This window comes from Eufriesea mexicana, unplaced genomic scaffold (genome assembly GCF_001483705.2).
Source record: "Eufriesea mexicana isolate 0111107269 unplaced genomic scaffold, ASM148370v2 scaffold9405, whole genome shotgun sequence".
In the NCBI taxonomy this organism is placed as follows: Eukaryota; Metazoa; Arthropoda; class Insecta; order Hymenoptera; family Apidae; genus Eufriesea; species Eufriesea mexicana.
Genome location: NW_016917148.1, coordinates 333,857 through 352,907, shown reverse-complemented (window position 1 = coordinate 352,907; position 19,051 = coordinate 333,857). Strand labels below are relative to the sequence as shown.

Sequence of the window (19,051 nt, the reverse complement as noted above, 5' to 3'; positions counted from 1 at the left end):
AGTTGAAAATTTCTAAAACTGCCGATTCTATTAATTATTATTTCTTCGCCTTATTAGTCAATAATTCATTAATTTTTTACTATTACTATAAATTTACATTGTAGAGCGTTTTTGTATTAACAACATTAATTTGTTGTTACCAATTAGTGTAATAATTTATAAACATTTTGTAAATTATAAGTATATTTTAACACAATTACATTATAAGTTCAAGCATAACCAATAATTTATTAATTTTTTCACTTTCATTATAAATTTACATTGTGAATAATTTGTTATTAATAACATTAATTTGTTATTAATAATAGATTTTGTAATTTATACACGTTTTATGAACTAAATTCCATATTTATAAATTCCATAGCTTAGATTTCAATGTTCTGTATATGTATAGACACTGATAAACACGAATTTGATAATACTAGGAATTAGATCATCATGCATAGTAATTACGTGCAACTATTACTTATTCCCTAACAGAATTAGTTTATTCGGGAAATTGTTTCGGGAATTCTGATTCAGGAAATTTATAAAAATTGCACGTTATAATAAAGTCATAAAATAGCAGTTTACACAATAAATTCCTGGTGCTAAAACAAAGGTAAACTCAGTTTCGTAATTAAGAAAAATCGAATGGAAGCGCCATGATACAAGCAACCGACAGCTACAAATGGCTGCATACAAACGATTTTGATATCATTTAGGCGTCAAAACGCCATACTATTATTTTGAGGTTAACACTCTATTCTTTATAAGTTCATTCACATCATTCCGTTAATTATTACAAGAAGATATAGAAATTAATCCATGTTAGATATTATACTATATATCTGACTATATACTGTATATTACTTAAACATGCAAATGACATGTTCGATAATTATCATGACCCATTGCTCATTATTTTCGACAATAGCATCTTCCAGGACTGCGTATTGTACGGTGCTATTTGTGACATTGTCTTTAAAGTGCCCGGTGATATATTTCCGTAACTCGAACTTTCAATACACTCCTGCAATGCTTCAATCGATGACACTACCAATCCTGGCCTTAATTTAATATGTAATTTCTTCAAACAATTTAATATAATACGCCCTATTTCATCAAGAGATGGTGTACTTGGGGGCATCACACTAGTACTGAAAGCTGTACTACTTAAGGCGGGACGCTCCGTGGTCGTTGTTGCTGTTGGTTCTGTACTACTTGATGCGGGCAGTTCAGTGGAAGTAGTAGCTACTGGTTCTGTACTACTTGATGCAGGAAGTTCCGTGTTTGTGGTTGCTGTTGGTTCTGTACTACTTGATGCGGGCAGTTCAGTGGAAGTAGTAGCTACTGGTTCTATACTACTTGATGCAGGAAGCTCTGTAGTGGTTGTAGCTGCTGATTCTGTACTACCAGTTACGGGTAATTCAGTAGTACTGGTAGCTACCGATTCCGTAGTACTTGATGCGGGAAGCTCCGTGGTAGTGGTTGCTGTTGATTCTGTACTACTTGATGCGGGTGATTTAGTAGAAGTAGTCGCTACTGGTTCCGTACTACTGGATGCGGGAAGCTCCGTGGTAGTGGTTGCTGTTGGTTCTGTACTACTTGATGCAGGCAGTTCAGTGGAAGTAGTAGCTACTGGTTCTGTACTACTTGATGCTGGCAGTTCAGTGGAAGTAGTAGCTACTGGTTTTGTACTACTTGATGCAGGAAGCTCTGTTGTAGTTGTAGCTGCTGGTTCTGGACTACCAGTTACGGGTAGTTCAGTAGTACTGGTAGCTACCGATTCCGTAGTACTTGATGCGGGAAGCTCCGTGGTAGTGGTTGCTGTTGGTTCTGTACCACTAGTTGCGGGTAGTTCTGTGGTACTGGTAGCTACTGGTTCCGTACTACCTGATACGTGAGGTTTCGTAGTTGTGGTTACTGTTGGTTCTGTACTACTTGATGCCGGAGGCTCCGTAGTCGTGGTTGCTGGTGGTTCTGTACTACTAGTTGCGGGTAGTTCAGTAGTACTGGAAGATACTGGTTCCGTACTATTTGATACGGGTAATTCCGTTGTACTCGATGGTGTTCCATTTGTGGGATTGGTCGTGGGATATTGTATAGAAATAGTCGTTGTGGTAGAGATACTTGTACCTAATATGCACTCTTCAACTTTTGCGATGATTTTCCTTGCATGTTCTTTTAATTTTGGTACCATATTCATTACAGAGCAACCAATTATTGAACTTTTGATTTGTGTAATTCGGCTGATCAGTTTCAGTGTTTCCTTTGTCATCTTGGAGCGTTCCTCGATTGAAAGTTTTATTGTCCTTGCCATTACCTGTGTTGGTTAGGAAGTGAAATAGGAATAAAATCTTTGTTATTACACATTGAAATTTGTTTGTTTTCGTATTATTTTATGTTATATCTATCAATTCTATTAGTTGGGCTTTGAATATTACTTTTGGCTTCTTAATATGTTAAAGTGTTGGTATTATTTTTCTCGCATTATCCTTTTTTAATGTTGTCTTTTGACAATTCGAATATTTTTGCTGTTTGTTATCGTATTAAATATAATATTGCTATGTGTACTCACGGTATTTAAGCATTCAACGACTTCAGGAAAGAATTCAGTAGATGCAGTACATCTAGCTGCTTGTCTACCAGCATCATCGAGGGTACGCAGAAGATGTTTATAATTGTGATTAATTTGTTGCATTATATGAACCGCTTTATTTCCATTATATGTAACGCATGCATTAACTTGTCCATTGATATCGTCTGCTGCTTTATGTAATTCTTCTACAATTTCTATACAATGATCGACATTATTGCAATTTGTCTGTTCCTTCAGAATATCGATTTTAGCGCCTACCTAAAGATATAAGGATGTAAAATAAATTATTCCATTCAAGTATCTATTGGAAACTCGTTCTCATCTGTAACGAAATTATCCAACCGACATGTGGATAACATGTGATTTGTGAAAGTTATCAATTATATTACTGAAACTTTTATAAGTAGGAATACTTTCAGCCCCACCGGTGACTCGTATCTTATCTATAATTTGTATTCTATCTTTTATATACATTAGAAACTCCAAATTTCATTTACCATATTTTACGTAAAATATTTGGTTTGGATATTTTGTTTTATTTTTCTTTTCTTTTTCTTTTTTACTTACTTCGCTTAATATACTCTTAATTTTATGACGCGCTTCCGTTTTTATTTTGGTACCAATTCTTTTCAAATGGTTTACTTCAGAATTAGCTTCTTGCGTGGATCGATCTAAGAGACCGCGTGTGTGTTGTGTGATGTCGACGATTTTATTTGCAATTTGTTCTTCGAGTTGATGTATTCTCTTTATTGGGTCTATGAATCCTGGTAGAGGTGGAATGAAGCTGGCCTGAAATAAGACAGTGGGAGATGCTTCTGAAAATATCCTGTCCTTTCATTAATTTAACATTTATTTTGACTTATTTAATTAGTATTCCTTTTCTGTTTTAACACGGAATAAGACTTTGATTAAGTTTTTCATGAAGTAATTGACGTTTCAGCTCTTCATAATAGATCTCTATGTCATATTAATTTATATCAGGAGACTGCAACGAAAGATTTGTTTACAATTTTTCTTGTACTGAAATACTTTTCAAGGTGTTTGTGAAATTTTGGAGGAAAAAGTAGATAATTGAATCTATAATACAAATAACTTTGTATAGTCCTTCGTTCATATTTGATTGCAGTAACGTAGTCGTCAAATTTAGATGAAAGAAAAGAATGAGAAGTATTGTAAGAAAAGTGAAGTTTTATTTTAAAGCACAAAAATTCTTCTACAGCCCTCTGTTGCAGGAAACTTTTCGAGAGAAACTTTAAGTCGACATTTTCACCCCAATCGCAACCACCCTCTCTCAACTCAGCTCACAAGCGTTAAAGCGGATTAATTTCTAGCGTAATAATTTCACTTACGTATGCAGCGGCGATAATGAGACAAAGAACGACCGCTGATCTCGCCATCTTTGATATCTCCCTATTCGCAGCTTATTACAGTTTCGATAAATCGTGTTTTGCTCTTATATAGGCCATGGGATTTGTAAAAATGGTCTGTTCGCCAATTACACACGTTACTTCAACACTTGTGTCAATGTATGATTATAGCTAATTAAAATAACACCGCGCCACATTTGTAATTAGCATATTATCGATGGACTATCCAACTTTCTTATTCGTTGCTCGATTATGATTCTATAATCGACGATTTCGCGTATGTTCACATTCTCATTCGATGTTTCAATAAAAATGCGAAGAAATAATTTTCCGCGCAATTCTTAATCGTAATTTGTGCAAATTATTTTATAGTCTTTCCTTTCGATTCGTTTTAGTATTTTCGGCATCGATTCTCATAATTCAAGGAACCGTCTCTTATTTGGATATGTTAATTATGGAATTATTTTTTCATTGAGAATTATTTTATCTTCATTTCCAAAATCGATCGATCGACTTTTAAACAAGTGTTGCAACAGCTCTTACAATAGTTATCGATTTATAATGATATTTTTCGAAATATTATTTATGGTTCGACCGAAAATATATCAGAATTCAACAAACTTTTAATTAGAACATTTCAAAATTATAAATCATTAATTGCGTCATTTATCTTATGTTAATGTAACATTTTCTTCAAGACGTCATTTTGAAATCGTTGAGAACCTACACCTAATAAGCACGTGAAACGTTAATTGGATCCATATCTAATCCAAATATTCGATTTTTCAAGATTTTTCTCACGTATCCACAAGGAAGGAAATATATCGAAAATCATTATACAAGTATACTCCATGTCTTTTATTCAAATTTGAATTTCCGATTTAAAGAAATTTCTTATAATTTTGAGGTTAGTTTAAATAGGTATATGAAAACATATGCTTGTTGCACATATAAAATATGAGATATCTTGAGCAATAATGTTGCTGTCGATTACGCGTGACTACGGCCTTGATGAAGTTAAGTATATAGTGTCAGTGGTTGAGTATAAATTAATCCCTGCAAATATATTAACAGTTAATATCGTCAGAATCATAATAATAGGCGTAACTCAATCTTAACCGTATTTTCATTCACAGCAGCCCTTTTATGTCTTTTTCGAATTTAACTGCTATAGCAAATTAAACATTGCAAATATATTAAAAGCTTTCGATCGAATATTTCCATTAAAAGCCGCCGGCATCGTTCGAACGTAATTTCCATTCGTCGGGATATTGCAACGAATAACCCGGAAATAATTTGGCGCGAAACGTTTCTATCGAATCACCCCCCGCGTCATTCGCCCCTGCCATCATCTCCCTCGACCGATGAAGGATGCTGCGGCGACTGTTTCGCACTTCTTGCTGGAAGAAACGCAACGGTGCCGGGAAGTGCTCTGAAGGACGTGGGCACGTCGTCTCGCGTGCCACTTATTTCCTTTTTCTGGCATGAAGCACTTTTCCCTCGAGGATCGTGGCTCGTGCTCGAGGAAACGAGTCTGCCACAACAATCGGATGAACATAAGCCGACGAAACGACCGAGATTTCGTTAACGAACCAGTTACTCGCTCGTTTTTGCAGTTAAATTATTTGTTACACGGGATCCTTCAGTCTCGTGGATGGATCAATGGCAGAGTGTACTGGGATCGGGGTCCAAGATTCTGGGCCTAGGATTTTCGTGAAACGATGTTGCAATGATTTTGGTTGGAACGTAATTATGCGAGCTTTAAAGAATTTTGATCTTATGAGTTGTATTTCATTTTGTTTTAATTTTTGTGATATAGCTTTCCACCTTTAGTTCTTAGACTATTTTATTTCATTTCTTATTTTATCTTCCTAATGTTTTCGTTTTTATTTCTCTATAATACTTTCTCTTATTGTAATCTTTGTGTTATTTTTTTATTCCATTTTGATATTTTTGTCTCCTTTTATTTCTATTTTTGGGTCGTTATTTTTTCATTATTGGAATTTCTCTATTATTTTTCTCCTTTTTAATTTTTCTGTTATTCCTCCTTTATTTTATAGCTTTTATACTGTTATTTAACCTTCGTACTTTTTTATTACAATACATACTTCTCTTCAAGGCACATATACATATATGTGTAACGTCATTGATATTTTTGACGTATATGTATAGCCAATATGGTACTTGTTAATAATATATCGACCGAAATGAAACTACTCGAAAGTTGTGGTTGCCCTTTCGACTGTTTCAAACAGCATGCAATAAATTGAATAATTCCAGGAATTTTTGTTATTCCTGATATTTCGATTTTGCGTTATCTTTTCTCCATTTGCTCGCCTTGTGTAATGAAAAAATAAGTGACACACTTTCAGATGATGCAAAATGATAAATGACGTTTCAATGTTGGGTGAATTATAGGTATCAAGAGTTCAATTTAGCTTGAAAATTTATTCAGACATGTGAAGGTTTAGTTAGTTTGGAAATTTCAAAGGGGAACTTTTATTGTTTAGAATAATTTAAAAGGTTTGATGAATGTTAAAAATATACGTATTATGTATTACATGTGGAAATAGATGAATTTGTGTGGAACTACTATAGATTCGCAATTTTATATTGACAAAAGTACGAATTTATTGATAAGAATTATTTATGTGGAGCCTTTTAGCCGTATAGGTCGATCTAGAAAAATAAATATAACATGTTTAAGTACATGTTTTAACATAGAAACGAAAATAAATTAAATCAATGGAACTGAAACTATTCTTCTATTCACAAAGTTTCAAATTTTAAACGAAAGATAAATTGGAAATTTTTAATCGAAACACCAAGTAGTTTGCTCTTTCTGGCACGTCTGCAATGTAATTAAACAATTCAAACATTTTTCTTTCACTTTTGGTTTCATGTACAAACATCTTCGAATTTCAGTTCTATAGACCACTTTTATTGCATTCGTTATATTATTGCAATCATGACTCAAGCTAGGTGACTCATTTGAAAAAAGGAAGTTTCGAATAAAGTCAGTTCGACAATCTGTATGTTCGTAGAATTTGGTCTTATTTATATTTATATACTAACAATTGTGTATATCGTTACAAATATAAAGCACTTCAATTGCATATTACAAGTATAATCAGTTGAAGTAAGCACTTTCAATTTGAAGATTTGTAGAACTCGTTTCATTGTCAAACATTTTATTCGTGTACAAAAAAATTTGATAATAGTAATTTGATAATTATGCAATTATTGTTTATTCCCTAATAGAATTAGTTAATTTGGGAAATTCCTTTGGGTTTGAAAATCGTTAATAAAAACTGCACCCTATAATAAAGTCATAAAAGAACCGTTTACATATTAATTTCCTCATGCTAAACCAAAAGTTAATGCAGAAGATGTTTATAATTGTGATTAATTTGTTGCATTATATGAACCGCTTTATTTCCATTATATGTAACGCATGCATTAACTTGTCCATTGATATCGTCTGCTGCTTTATGTAATTCTTCTACAATTTCTATACAATGATCGACATTATTGCAATTTGTCTGTTCCTTCAGAATATCGATTTTAGCGCCTACCTAAAGATATAAGGATGTAAAATAAATTATTCCATTCAAGTATCTATTGGAAACTCGTTCTCATCTGTAACGAAATTATCCAACCGACATGTGGATAACATGTGATTTGTGAAAGTTATCAATTATATTACTGAAACTTTTATAAGTAGGAATACTTTCAGCCCCACCGGTGACTCGTATCTTATCTATAATTTGTATTCTATCTTTTATATACATTAGAAACTCCAAATTTCATTTACCATATTTTACGTAAAATATTTGGTTTGGATATTTTGTTTTATTTTTCTTTTCTTTTTCTTTTTTACTTACTTCGCTTAATATACTCTTAATTTTATGACGCGCTTCCGTTTTTATTTTGGTACCAATTCTTTTCAAATGGTTTACTTCAGAATTAGCTTCTTGCGTGGATCGATCTAAGAGACCGCGTGTGTGTTGTGTGATGTCGACGATTTTATTTGCAATTTGTTCTTCGAGTTGATGTATTCTCTTTATTGGGTCTATGAATCCTGGTAGAGGTGGAATGAAGCTGGCCTGAAATAAGACAGTGGGAGATGCTTCTGAAAATATCCTGTCCTTTCATTAATTTAACATTTATTTTGACTTATTTAATTAGTATTCCTTTTCTGTTTTAACACGGAATAAGACTTTGATTAAGTTTTTCATGAAGTAATTGACGTTTCAGCTCTTCATAATAGATCTCTATGTCATATTAATTTATATCAGGAGACTGCAACGAAAGATTTGTTTACAATTTTTCTTGTACTGAAATACTTTTCAAGGTGTTTGTGAAATTTTGGAGGAAAAAGTAGATAATTGAATCTATAATACAAATAACTTTGTATAGTCCTTCGTTCATATTTGATTGCAGTAACGTAGTCGTCAAATTTAGATGAAAGAAAAGAATGAGAAGTATTGTAAGAAAAGTGAAGTTTTATTTTAAAGCACAAAAATTCTTCTACAGCCCTCTGTTGCAGGAAACTTTTCGAGAGAAACTTTAAGTCGACATTTTCACCCCAATCGCAACCACCCTCTCTCAACTCAGCTCACAAGCGTTAAAGCGGATTAATTTCTAGCGTAATAATTTCACTTACGTATGCAGCGGCGATAATGAGACAAAGAACGACCGCTGATCTCGCCATCTTTGATATCTCCCTATTCGCAGCTTATTACAGTTTCGATAAATCGTGTTTTGCTCTTATATAGGCCATGGGATTTGTAAAAATGGTCTGTTCGCCAATTACACACGTTACTTCAACACTTGTGTCAATGTATGATTATAGCTAATTAAAATAACACCGCGCCACATTTGTAATTAGCATATTATCGATGGACTATCCAACTTTCTTATTCGTTGCTCGATTATGATTCTATAATCGACGATTTCGCGTATGTTCACATTCTCATTCGATGTTTCAATAAAAATGCGAAGAAATAATTTTCCGCGCAATTCTTAATCGTAATTTGTGCAAATTATTTTATAGTCTTTCCTTTCGATTCGTTTTAGTATTTTCGGCATCGATTCTCATAATTCAAGGAACCGTCTCTTATTTGGATATGTTAATTATGGAATTATTTTTTCATTGAGAATTATTTTATCTTCATTTCCAAAATCGATCGATCGACTTTTAAACAAGTGTTGCAACAGCTCTTACAATAGTTATCGATTTATAATGATATTTTTCGAAATATTATTTATGGTTCGACCGAAAATATATCAGAATTCAACAAACTTTTAATTAGAACATTTCAAAATTATAAATCATTAATTGCGTCATTTATCTTATGTTAATGTAACATTTTCTTCAAGACGTCATTTTGAAATCGTTGAGAACCTACACCTAATAAGCACGTGAAACGTTAATTGGATCCATATCTAATCCAAATATTCGATTTTTCAAGATTTTTCTCACGTATCCACAAGGAAGGAAATATATCGAAAATCATTATACAAGTATACTCCATGTCTTTTATTCAAATTTGAATTTCCGATTTAAAGAAATTTCTTATAATTTTGAGGTTAGTTTAAATAGGTATATGAAAACATATGCTTGTTGCACATATAAAATATGAGATATCTTGAGCAATAATGTTGCTGTCGATTACGCGTGACTACGGCCTTGATGAAGTTAAGTATATAGTGTCAGTGGTTGAGTATAAATTAATCCCTGCAAATATATTAACAGTTAATATCGTCAGAATCATAATAATAGGCGTAACTCAATCTTAACCGTATTTTCATTCACAGCAGCCCTTTTATGTCTTTTTCGAATTTAACTGCTATAGCAAATTAAACATTGCAAATATATTAAAAGCTTTCGATCGAATATTTCCATTAAAAGCCGCCGGCATCGTTCGAACGTAATTTCCATTCGTCGGGATATTGCAACGAATAACCCGGAAATAATTTGGCGCGAAACGTTTCTATCGAATCACCCCCCGCGTCATTCGCCCCTGCCATCATCTCCCTCGACCGATGAAGGATGCTGCGGCGACTGTTTCGCACTTCTTGCTGGAAGAAACGCAACGGTGCCGGGAAGTGCTCTGAAGGACGTGGGCACGTCGTCTCGCGTGCCACTTATTTCCTTTTTCTGGCATGAAGCACTTTTCCCTCGAGGATCGTGGCTCGTGCTCGAGGAAACGAGTCTGCCACAACAATCGGATGAACATAAGCCGACGAAACGACCGAGATTTCGTTAACGAACCAGTTACTCGCTCGTTTTTGCAGTTAAATTATTTGTTACACGGGATCCTTCAGTCTCGTGGATGGATCAATGGCAGAGTGTACTGGGATCGGGGTCCAAGATTCTGGGCCTAGGATTTTCGTGAAACGATGTTGCAATGATTTTGGTTGGAACGTAATTATGCGAGCTTTAAAGAATTTTGATCTTATGAGTTGTATTTCATTTTGTTTTAATTTTTGTGATATAGCTTTCCACCTTTAGTTCTTAGACTATTTTATTTCATTTCTTATTTTATCTTCCTAATGTTTTCGTTTTTATTTCTCTATAATACTTTCTCTTATTGTAATCTTTGTGTTATTTTTTTATTCCATTTTGATATTTTTGTCTCCTTTTATTTCTATTTTTGGGTCGTTATTTTTTCATTATTGGAATTTCTCTATTATTTTTCTCCTTTTTAATTTTTCTGTTATTCCTCCTTTATTTTATAGCTTTTATACTGTTATTTAACCTTCGTACTTTTTTATTACAATACATACTTCTCTTCAAGGCACATATACATATATGTGTAACGTCATTGATATTTTTGACGTATATGTATAGCCAATATGGTACTTGTTAATAATATATCGACCGAAATGAAACTACTCGAAAGTTGTGGTTGCCCTTTCGACTGTTTCAAACAGCATGCAATAAATTGAATAATTCCAGGAATTTTTGTTATTCCTGATATTTCGATTTTGCGTTATCTTTTCTCCATTTGCTCGCCTTGTGTAATGAAAAAATAAGTGACACACTTTCAGATGATGCAAAATGATAAATGACGTTTCAATGTTGGGTGAATTATAGGTATCAAGAGTTCAATTTAGCTTGAAAATTTATTCAGACATGTGAAGGTTTAGTTAGTTTGGAAATTTCAAAGGGGAACTTTTATTGTTTAGAATAATTTAAAAGGTTTGATGAATGTTAAAAATATACGTATTATGTATTACATGTGGAAATAGATGAATTTGTGTGGAACTACTATAGATTCGCAATTTTATATTGACAAAAGTACGAATTTATTGATAAGAATTATTTATGTGGAGCCTTTTAGCCGTATAGGTCGATCTAGAAAAATAAATATAACATGTTTAAGTACATGTTTTAACATAGAAACGAAAATAAATTAAATCAATGGAACTGAAACTATTCTTCTATTCACAAAGTTTCAAATTTTAAACGAAAGATAAATTGGAAATTTTTAATCGAAACACCAAGTAGTTTGCTCTTTCTGGCACGTCTGCAATGTAATTAAACAATTCAAACATTTTTCTTTCACTTTTGGTTTCATGTACAAACATCTTCGAATTTCAGTTCTATAGACCACTTTTATTGCATTCGTTATATTATTGCAATCATGACTCAAGCTAGGTGACTCATTTGAAAAAAGGAAGTTTCGAATAAAGTCAGTTCGACAATCTGTATGTTCGTAGAATTTGGTCTTATTTATATTTATATACTAACAATTGTGTATATCGTTACAAATATAAAGCACTTCAATTGCATATTACAAGTATAATCAGTTGAAGTAAGCACTTTCAATTTGAAGATTTGTAGAACTCGTTTCATTGTCAAACATTTTATTCGTGTACAAAAAAATTTGATAATAGTAATTTGATAATTATGCAATTATTGTTTATTCCCTAATAGAATTAGTTAATTTGGGAAATTCCTTTGGGTTTGAAAATCGTTAATAAAAACTGCACCCTATAATAAAGTCATAAAAGAACCGTTTACATATTAATTTCCTCATGCTAAACCAAAAGTTAATTCAGTTTTGAATTAAGAGAAACCGAATGAGAGCGCCGCAATAGATGCAACCGACAGCTGCAAATGGCAACATATGAACGACTTTCATAGTACTTAGGCGCCGAAACGCAATCCTATTATTCTGAGGTTAATATGAGATTATTATATATGTTCTTTAGATGATTGCGTTAATTATTACAAGAAGGTATAGAAATTAAACCAAGTTGTATATGATACTATAGAGATATACAATACAATATATTTTACATTCATACATACAAATAACAGGTTCAATAATTCTCATGATGTATTGCTTACTATTTCTTTCAACAGCACTTTCCAAGGGCTTCGTATTGTACGATGCTACTTGTGACATTCTCTTTAAAGTGCCTGATAATATCATTCCGTAATTCGAACCTTCAACAAATTGCAGCAATGCTTCAACCGCCGACAATGCCATTCCCGGTTTCAATTTAAGATGTAATTCTCTCACACAATCTGGTATAAGACGCGCGAGTTCATCTTCAGATGAAGTAGTAGTAACAATGGCCGGCTCTGTACTTATAGATGCCGAAAGTTACATGACAGTGGTAGCTGCAGGTTCTGTACTACTAGATGTAGATAGTTCAGTAGAAGTAGTAGCTGTTTGTTCCGTACTACTTGATGCAGGAAGCTCCGTGGTAGTTGTCACTGCAGCTTCTGTACTACTCGATGCAGGTTCTTTGGTACCCGCACCATCCGCTGGTTCTGTACTACTAGGTGCAGGTTCTTCGGTACCTGTAGTACCTGTTGGTTCTGTACTAATAGATACGGGTCGTTCAGTACTAGTAGTTGCTGCTTGTTCCGTACTTGATATGGGAAGTTCCGTTGGCGTAGTTGTTGCACTACTAGATGCGGGTAATTCAGTAGATGTAGTAGCAACTGGTTCCTCCGAAAGTTACATGACAGTGGTAGCTGCAGGTTCTGTACTACTAGATGTAGATAGTTCAGTAGATGTAGTAGCAACTGGCTCTGTACTACTTGATGCAGGAAGCCCCGTGGTAGTTGTAACTGCAGGTTCGGTACTACTGGATGCAGGTTCTTCGGTATCTGTAATACCTGCTGGTTCTGTACTACTAGTTGCGGGTAGTTCAGTAGTACTGGTAGCTACTAGTTCCGTACTACTTGATGCGGGAAGCTCCGTGTTAGTGGTTGCTGTTGGTTCTGTATTACTAGTTGCGGGTAGCTCAGTAGTACTGGTAGCTACTGGTTCCGTACTACTTGATGCAGGAAGCTCCGTGTTTGTGGTTGCTGTTGGTTCTGTACTACTTGATGCGGGCAGTTCAGTGGAAGTAGTAGCTACTGGTTCTGTACTACTTGATGCAGGAAGCTCTGTTGTAGTTGTAGCTGCGGGTTCTGTACTACCAGTCGCGGGTAGTTCAGTAGTACTGGTAGCTACTGGTTCCGTACTACCTGATGGGGGAAGCTCTGTGGTAGTAACTGCTGTTGGTTCTGTATTAGTAGTTGCGGGTAGCTCAGTAGTACTAGTAGCTACTGGTTCCGTACTGCTTGATTGGGGAAGCTCTGTGGTAGTGGCTGCTGTTGGTTCTGTATTAGTAGTTGCGGGTAGCTCAGTAGTGCTAGTAGCTACTGGTTCCGTACTACTTGATGCAGGAAGCTCCGTGGTAGTGATTTCTGTTGGTTCTGTACTACTTGATGCAGGTAATTCTGTAGAAGTAGTATCCACTGGTTCTGTACTAGTTGATAGAGGAAGCTCCGTTGTAGTTGTAGCTGCGGGTTCTGTACTACCAGTTGCGGGTAGTTCAGTAGTACTGGTAGCTACTGGTTCCGTACTACTTGATGGTGGAAGCTCTGTGGTAGTGGCTGCTGTTGGTTCTGTATTAGTGGTTGCGGGTTGCTCAGTAGTACTGGTAGCTACTGGTTCCGTACTACTTGATTGGGGAGGCTCTGTGGTAGTGGCTGCTGTTGGTTCTGTATTAGTAGTTGCGGGTAGCTCAGTAGTGCTAGTAGCTACTGGTTCCGTACTACTTGATGCAGGAAGCTCCGTGGTAGTGATTTCTGTTGGTTCTGTACTACTTGATGCAGGTAATTCTGTAGAAGTAGTATCTACTGGTTCTGTACTAGTTGATAGAGGAAGCTCCGTTGTAGTTGTAGCTGCTGGTTCTGTACTACCAGTTGCTGGTAGGTCAGTAGTACTAGTAGCTACTGGTTCCGTACTACTTGATGGGGGAAGCTCTGTGGTAGTGGCTGCTGTTGGTTCTGTATTAGTAGTTTCGGGTAGCTCAGTAGTGTCTGTACTACCAGTTGCGGGTAGTTCAGTAGTACTGGTAGCTACTGGTTCCGTACTACTTGATGGGGGAAGCTCTGTGGTAGTGGCCGCTGTTGGTTCTGTAGTAGTAGTTGCGGGTAGGTCAGTAGTACTAGTAGCTACTGGTTCCGTACTACTTGATGGGGGAATCTCTGTGGTAGTGGCTGCTGTTGGTTCTGTATTAGTAGTTTCAGGTAGCTCAGTAGTACTGGTAGCTATTGGTTCCGTACTACTAGATGCGGGTAATTCCGTTGTACTGGATGGTGGTTCTTTTGTGGGATTGGTCACAGGGTATTGTGTAGAAATGGTCACTGTTTTATGTTTGCAACATATAATTGGTCCTTCGGTAAAACTTGATAGTGGTTGTTTTACACTTCTAGATGTAGGCATCTGTGTGGTAGAGTCACGAGTACCTGAGATGCATTCTTTTACTTTTTCGATGATTTTTCGTGCACGTTCTTTTAATTTTGGTATAATATCTGTTCTGGTGCAACCACTTGTTGATCTTTTGATTTCATTAATGTGGCTGATCAGTTTCAGTGTATCTTTTGTAATCTTAGAGCGTTCCTCGATTGAAAGTTTTATTGTCCTTGCCATTACCTGTTTTGATTAGGAAATGAAATAGGAATAAAATCTTTGTTATTACACATTAAAATTTGTTTGTTTTCGTATTATTTTATGTTACATCTATCAATTCTATTAGTTGGGCTTTGAATATTACTTTTGGCTTCTTAATATGTTAAAGTGTTGGTATTATTTTTCTCGCATTATCCTTTTCTAATGTTGTCTTTTGACAATTCGAATATTTTTGCTGTTTGTTATTGTATTAAATATAATATTGCTCTGTGTACTCACGGTATTTAAGCATTCAACGATTTCAGGAAAGAATTCAGTAGATGCAGTACATCTTGCTGCTCGTCTACTAGCATCATCGAGGGTATGCAGAAGATGTTTATAATTGTGATTAATTTGTTGCATTATATGAACCGCTTTATTTCCATTATATGTAACGCATGCATTAACTTGTCCATTGATATCGTCTGCTGCTTTATGTAATTCTTCTACAATTTCTATACAATGATCGACATTATTGCAATTTGTCTGTTCCTTCAGAATATCGATTTTAGCGCCTACCTAAAGATATAAGGATGTAAAATAAATTATTCCATTCAAGTATCTATTGGAAACTCGTTCTCATCTGTAACGAAATTATCCAACCGACATGTGGATAACATGTGATTTGTGAAAGTTATCAATTATATTACTGAAACTTTTATAAGTAGGAATACTTTCAGCCCCACCGGTGACTCGTATCTTATCTATAATTTGTATTCTATCTTTTATATACATTAGAAACTCCAAATTTCATTTACCATATTTTACGTGAAATATTTGGTTTGGATATTTTGTTTTATTTTTCTTTTCTTTTTCGTTTTTTACTTACTTCGCTTAATATACTCTTAATTTTATGACGCGCTTCCGTTTTTATCTTGGTACCAATTCTTTTCACATGATTTACTTCAGAATAAGCTTCTTGCGTGGATCGATCTAAGAGACTACGTGTGTGTTGTGTGATGTCGTTGATTTTATTTGCAATCTGTTCTTCGAGTTGATGTATTCTCTTTATTGGGTCTAAGAATCCTGGCAGTGGTGGAATGAAGCTGGCCTGAAATAAGACAGAGGGAGATGCTTCTGGAAATATCCTGTCCCTTCATTAATTTAACATTTATTGTGACTTATTTAATTAGTATTCCTTTTCTGTTTTAACACGGAATAAGACTTTGATTAAGTCTTTCATGAAGTAATTGACTTTTTAGTTTTTCATAATAGATCTCTATGTCACATGAATTTATATAATACGAATTCGTGCAGCAGGGTATCACAATTTGTACCCTGTAAGATGTTCAATTATAAATATACAGAGTATTTGCCGAGTATATCGTGAGACAATTGAAATTTTAATTTGTTGAATTAAGTTGTAAGTTAATTCTTTTTTCTCAACTTATAGAATGACATTCACTTGAATATAAATAAGAAAAGGGTAATTAAATTTGCACGTAATTTTATAGGTCTACTTTCTTACAGATAAAATTTTCAATTCCGAAGACGGAGATGTTTTTAAAGGTTCCATAAAGTGAATCTAAAACTCTCCCTGTCACTCGAAAATGTCACAGTATTAATGAAATTTTTCGAAGAAAGTAATTACTAGTAACTGTACATAGTTAATGCTCTATGATTAATTTGCAATACTATAATTTTAATATGTAGTCGAGGCAATTACTAAAAGCTTATATGAGAACACTCCAACGAAAAATTGGTGTATATTCTTTTCTTTTACTCGATAATTTGTTACGGTATTTGTGAAATTTTGGGGGAATGGAGGAAGGTAATTGGACCTATAATACATATAACTGTATACAGTCAAATGTTCATATTTATTTGCAACAACGTAATCGTCAGATTTATTTTAAAGAAAAGGAGTTAGAAAAATTGGAAGAAAGGGAAAGTTCTATTTGAAACTTCAATTCTTCTGCAACCCCATGTTGCACTAAACTTTTCGAGAGCTCTATGTCGACATTGCGTTGACATTTTCGCCCCAATCGCAGCCACCCTCGCTCAACTCGACTCATAAGCGTCAAAGCGGATTAATCCCTAGCGTAATAATTTCACTTACGTATGCAGTGGCGATAATGAGACAAAGAACGACCGCTGATCTCGCCATCTTTGATTTCTCCGTACTCGTGGCTTAATATAGTTTCGATAAATCGTGTTTTGCTCTTATATAGACTGTGGGATTTACAAAAATGGTGTGTACGTCAAGGGCCTTACTTTCGACACTTGTGTCAATGTATGATCATAGCTAATTAAAATAACGCGGTGCCAAATTCGTAATTAACATATTATCGATGAACTATCCAACCTTCTTATCCGTTGCTCTGTTATGATTCTATAATCAAAGATTTCGCGTATGTTCACCTTTTCGTTCGATGTTTCAGTAAATATTCGAAGAAATAATTTTCGGCACAAATTTTATTCGTAATTTGTATAAATTATTTTACAGCCTTTCCTTTCGATTCGTTTTAGTATTTTCAGCTTTTATTCTAGCAATTCAACGAACCTTCATTTAATTGGATGTGTTAATTAGAGAATAATTTATTCATTGAAAATTATTTTATCTTCATTTTTAAACAAATGATGTAACTGCCATTACAATAGTTGTCGATTTATACCGGTCTTTCAAAATTTATGGTTCAACCAAAAATATATTAGGAGTCAACATGCTTGTAATTAAAATATTTCAAAATAGTTAATCATTAATTGCGCTATTTATCTTGTATTAATACAATTTAAGTAAATGTTATTAAATATTTCAGCTTATATTATTCTAACTTTTATTCAAAGCAGCATTTTGAAATCGTTGAGGACCTATATCTGATAGGCACGTGAAACGTTAAATAGATCCATATCTAATGCAAATATTCGATTTTTCGAGATTCTTCTCATGTATCTACAAAAAACGAGATATATAGAAAATCATTATTCAAACATACTCCATGCTTACAATAAAGCCACCTACTCCATAGTGGCTATGGAAGATAAACATATCTAATTTCTATATACAGTTAGGTCAATATTATCACCATTCTCCTCTCCAGAGTGCTTTATTATTCAAACATTGTATTCTACAAACCAGCTCTCATTTCGGCAAGATACTCATGCACTTTAACTACGATTGATATAGATACAGGACACGTTGTTTTGACCCTGGTCTAACACACCATGGTGACCTCGGCACATATGCACTGAGTACATTATATAACGTCACAATTTTGAACAATAACGTAACGTCGATTGTGGTAAAAGTGTAATTTCGTTATGTGCACGTACTAATTGTTTCTGATGCAGGGCAAGCTTCCATTAATGCTCGTCCAAATGCAGTACTCGCGTATGTAGCAATTTTCAATGCAGAGCAAGGTAGATACGGGTGTTAGGGATCACTGTGCTGAGAATATTAATGTTCGATGATTGTCACGAGGGAAATTTCAGACTGCAATTTTCGTCTTCATATTATCAAACGTTTTTACTGGTTAATTATTGCATATATCCATTTTGTAAGTAGGTTGGTGTATTGGTATTATTAGTAATGATAATGCTATCATAAGACAGATTAATCGGTAATGAACTCTGCTGTAAATATAAAGAGAGATATTAATTTCAGGCTATATTTATATGCTCTAAGTATTATGGAATAATATCGAATTATATGGGAATTATATGATATTTTTATGGGTCATCGGAAGTAGAATATGGATGCTAAAAGAATAAGTACTTTGTTGTTTCTAGGAGACAAATTATTATTTACATTAATTACTTTCTATTATTTTATTTTAAATACTTCAAGTATCTTTTACAACCGAGTAGCTTATATCTAAAATCTTGGATCACATTGACAATATTTTTCGAATGTCTAATTAAATATTTAAGATATTTCTAGCTCTTTCAGGAATATACGTTTTTTGTATCTCGTTTTCTCTTAAATAGTTATTTTTCATCGCATTTCATTTTGCGAAAGTAAGAAAAAGGGACTGGAGTAAGAATTGTATCAAGAAAGGTACTCGAACGTAAAATTGGCGAACAGAATATTTCACGCTGAACTTCTGTTTCATGCGTTTATATAGAGAAAAAATTCTTGTAGCTCCGGCTAATATATACTCTCGTTAGTACAACACTGTAGCGAGAAATAATTTTGC

The 19,051-nt window shown here is 34.2% G+C and overlaps 2 protein-coding genes across 2 annotated transcripts in view; one reads left to right on the top strand and one right to left on the bottom strand.

Annotated features, from left to right (window-relative positions):
* numb (NUMB endocytic adaptor protein) overlaps nucleotides 1-19,051 on the top strand; it is a 134,798-nt gene that overhangs the window by 36,113 nt on the left and 79,634 nt on the right. The window lies entirely within an intron of this gene.
* LOC108553110 (mucin-5AC) lies at nucleotides 7,326-17,022 on the bottom strand. The gene is made up of 7 exons (XM_017907873.1): nucleotides 16,975-17,022; nucleotides 15,745-15,966; nucleotides 15,156-15,434; nucleotides 12,934-14,900; nucleotides 12,574-12,876; nucleotides 7,833-8,091; nucleotides 7,326-7,523 (listed from the first exon to the last, which is right to left on the bottom strand). Exons 1-7 carry the CDS (start codon nucleotides 17,020-17,022, stop codon nucleotides 7,326-7,328), a joined length of 3,276 nt encoding a protein of 1,091 aa, XP_017763362.1.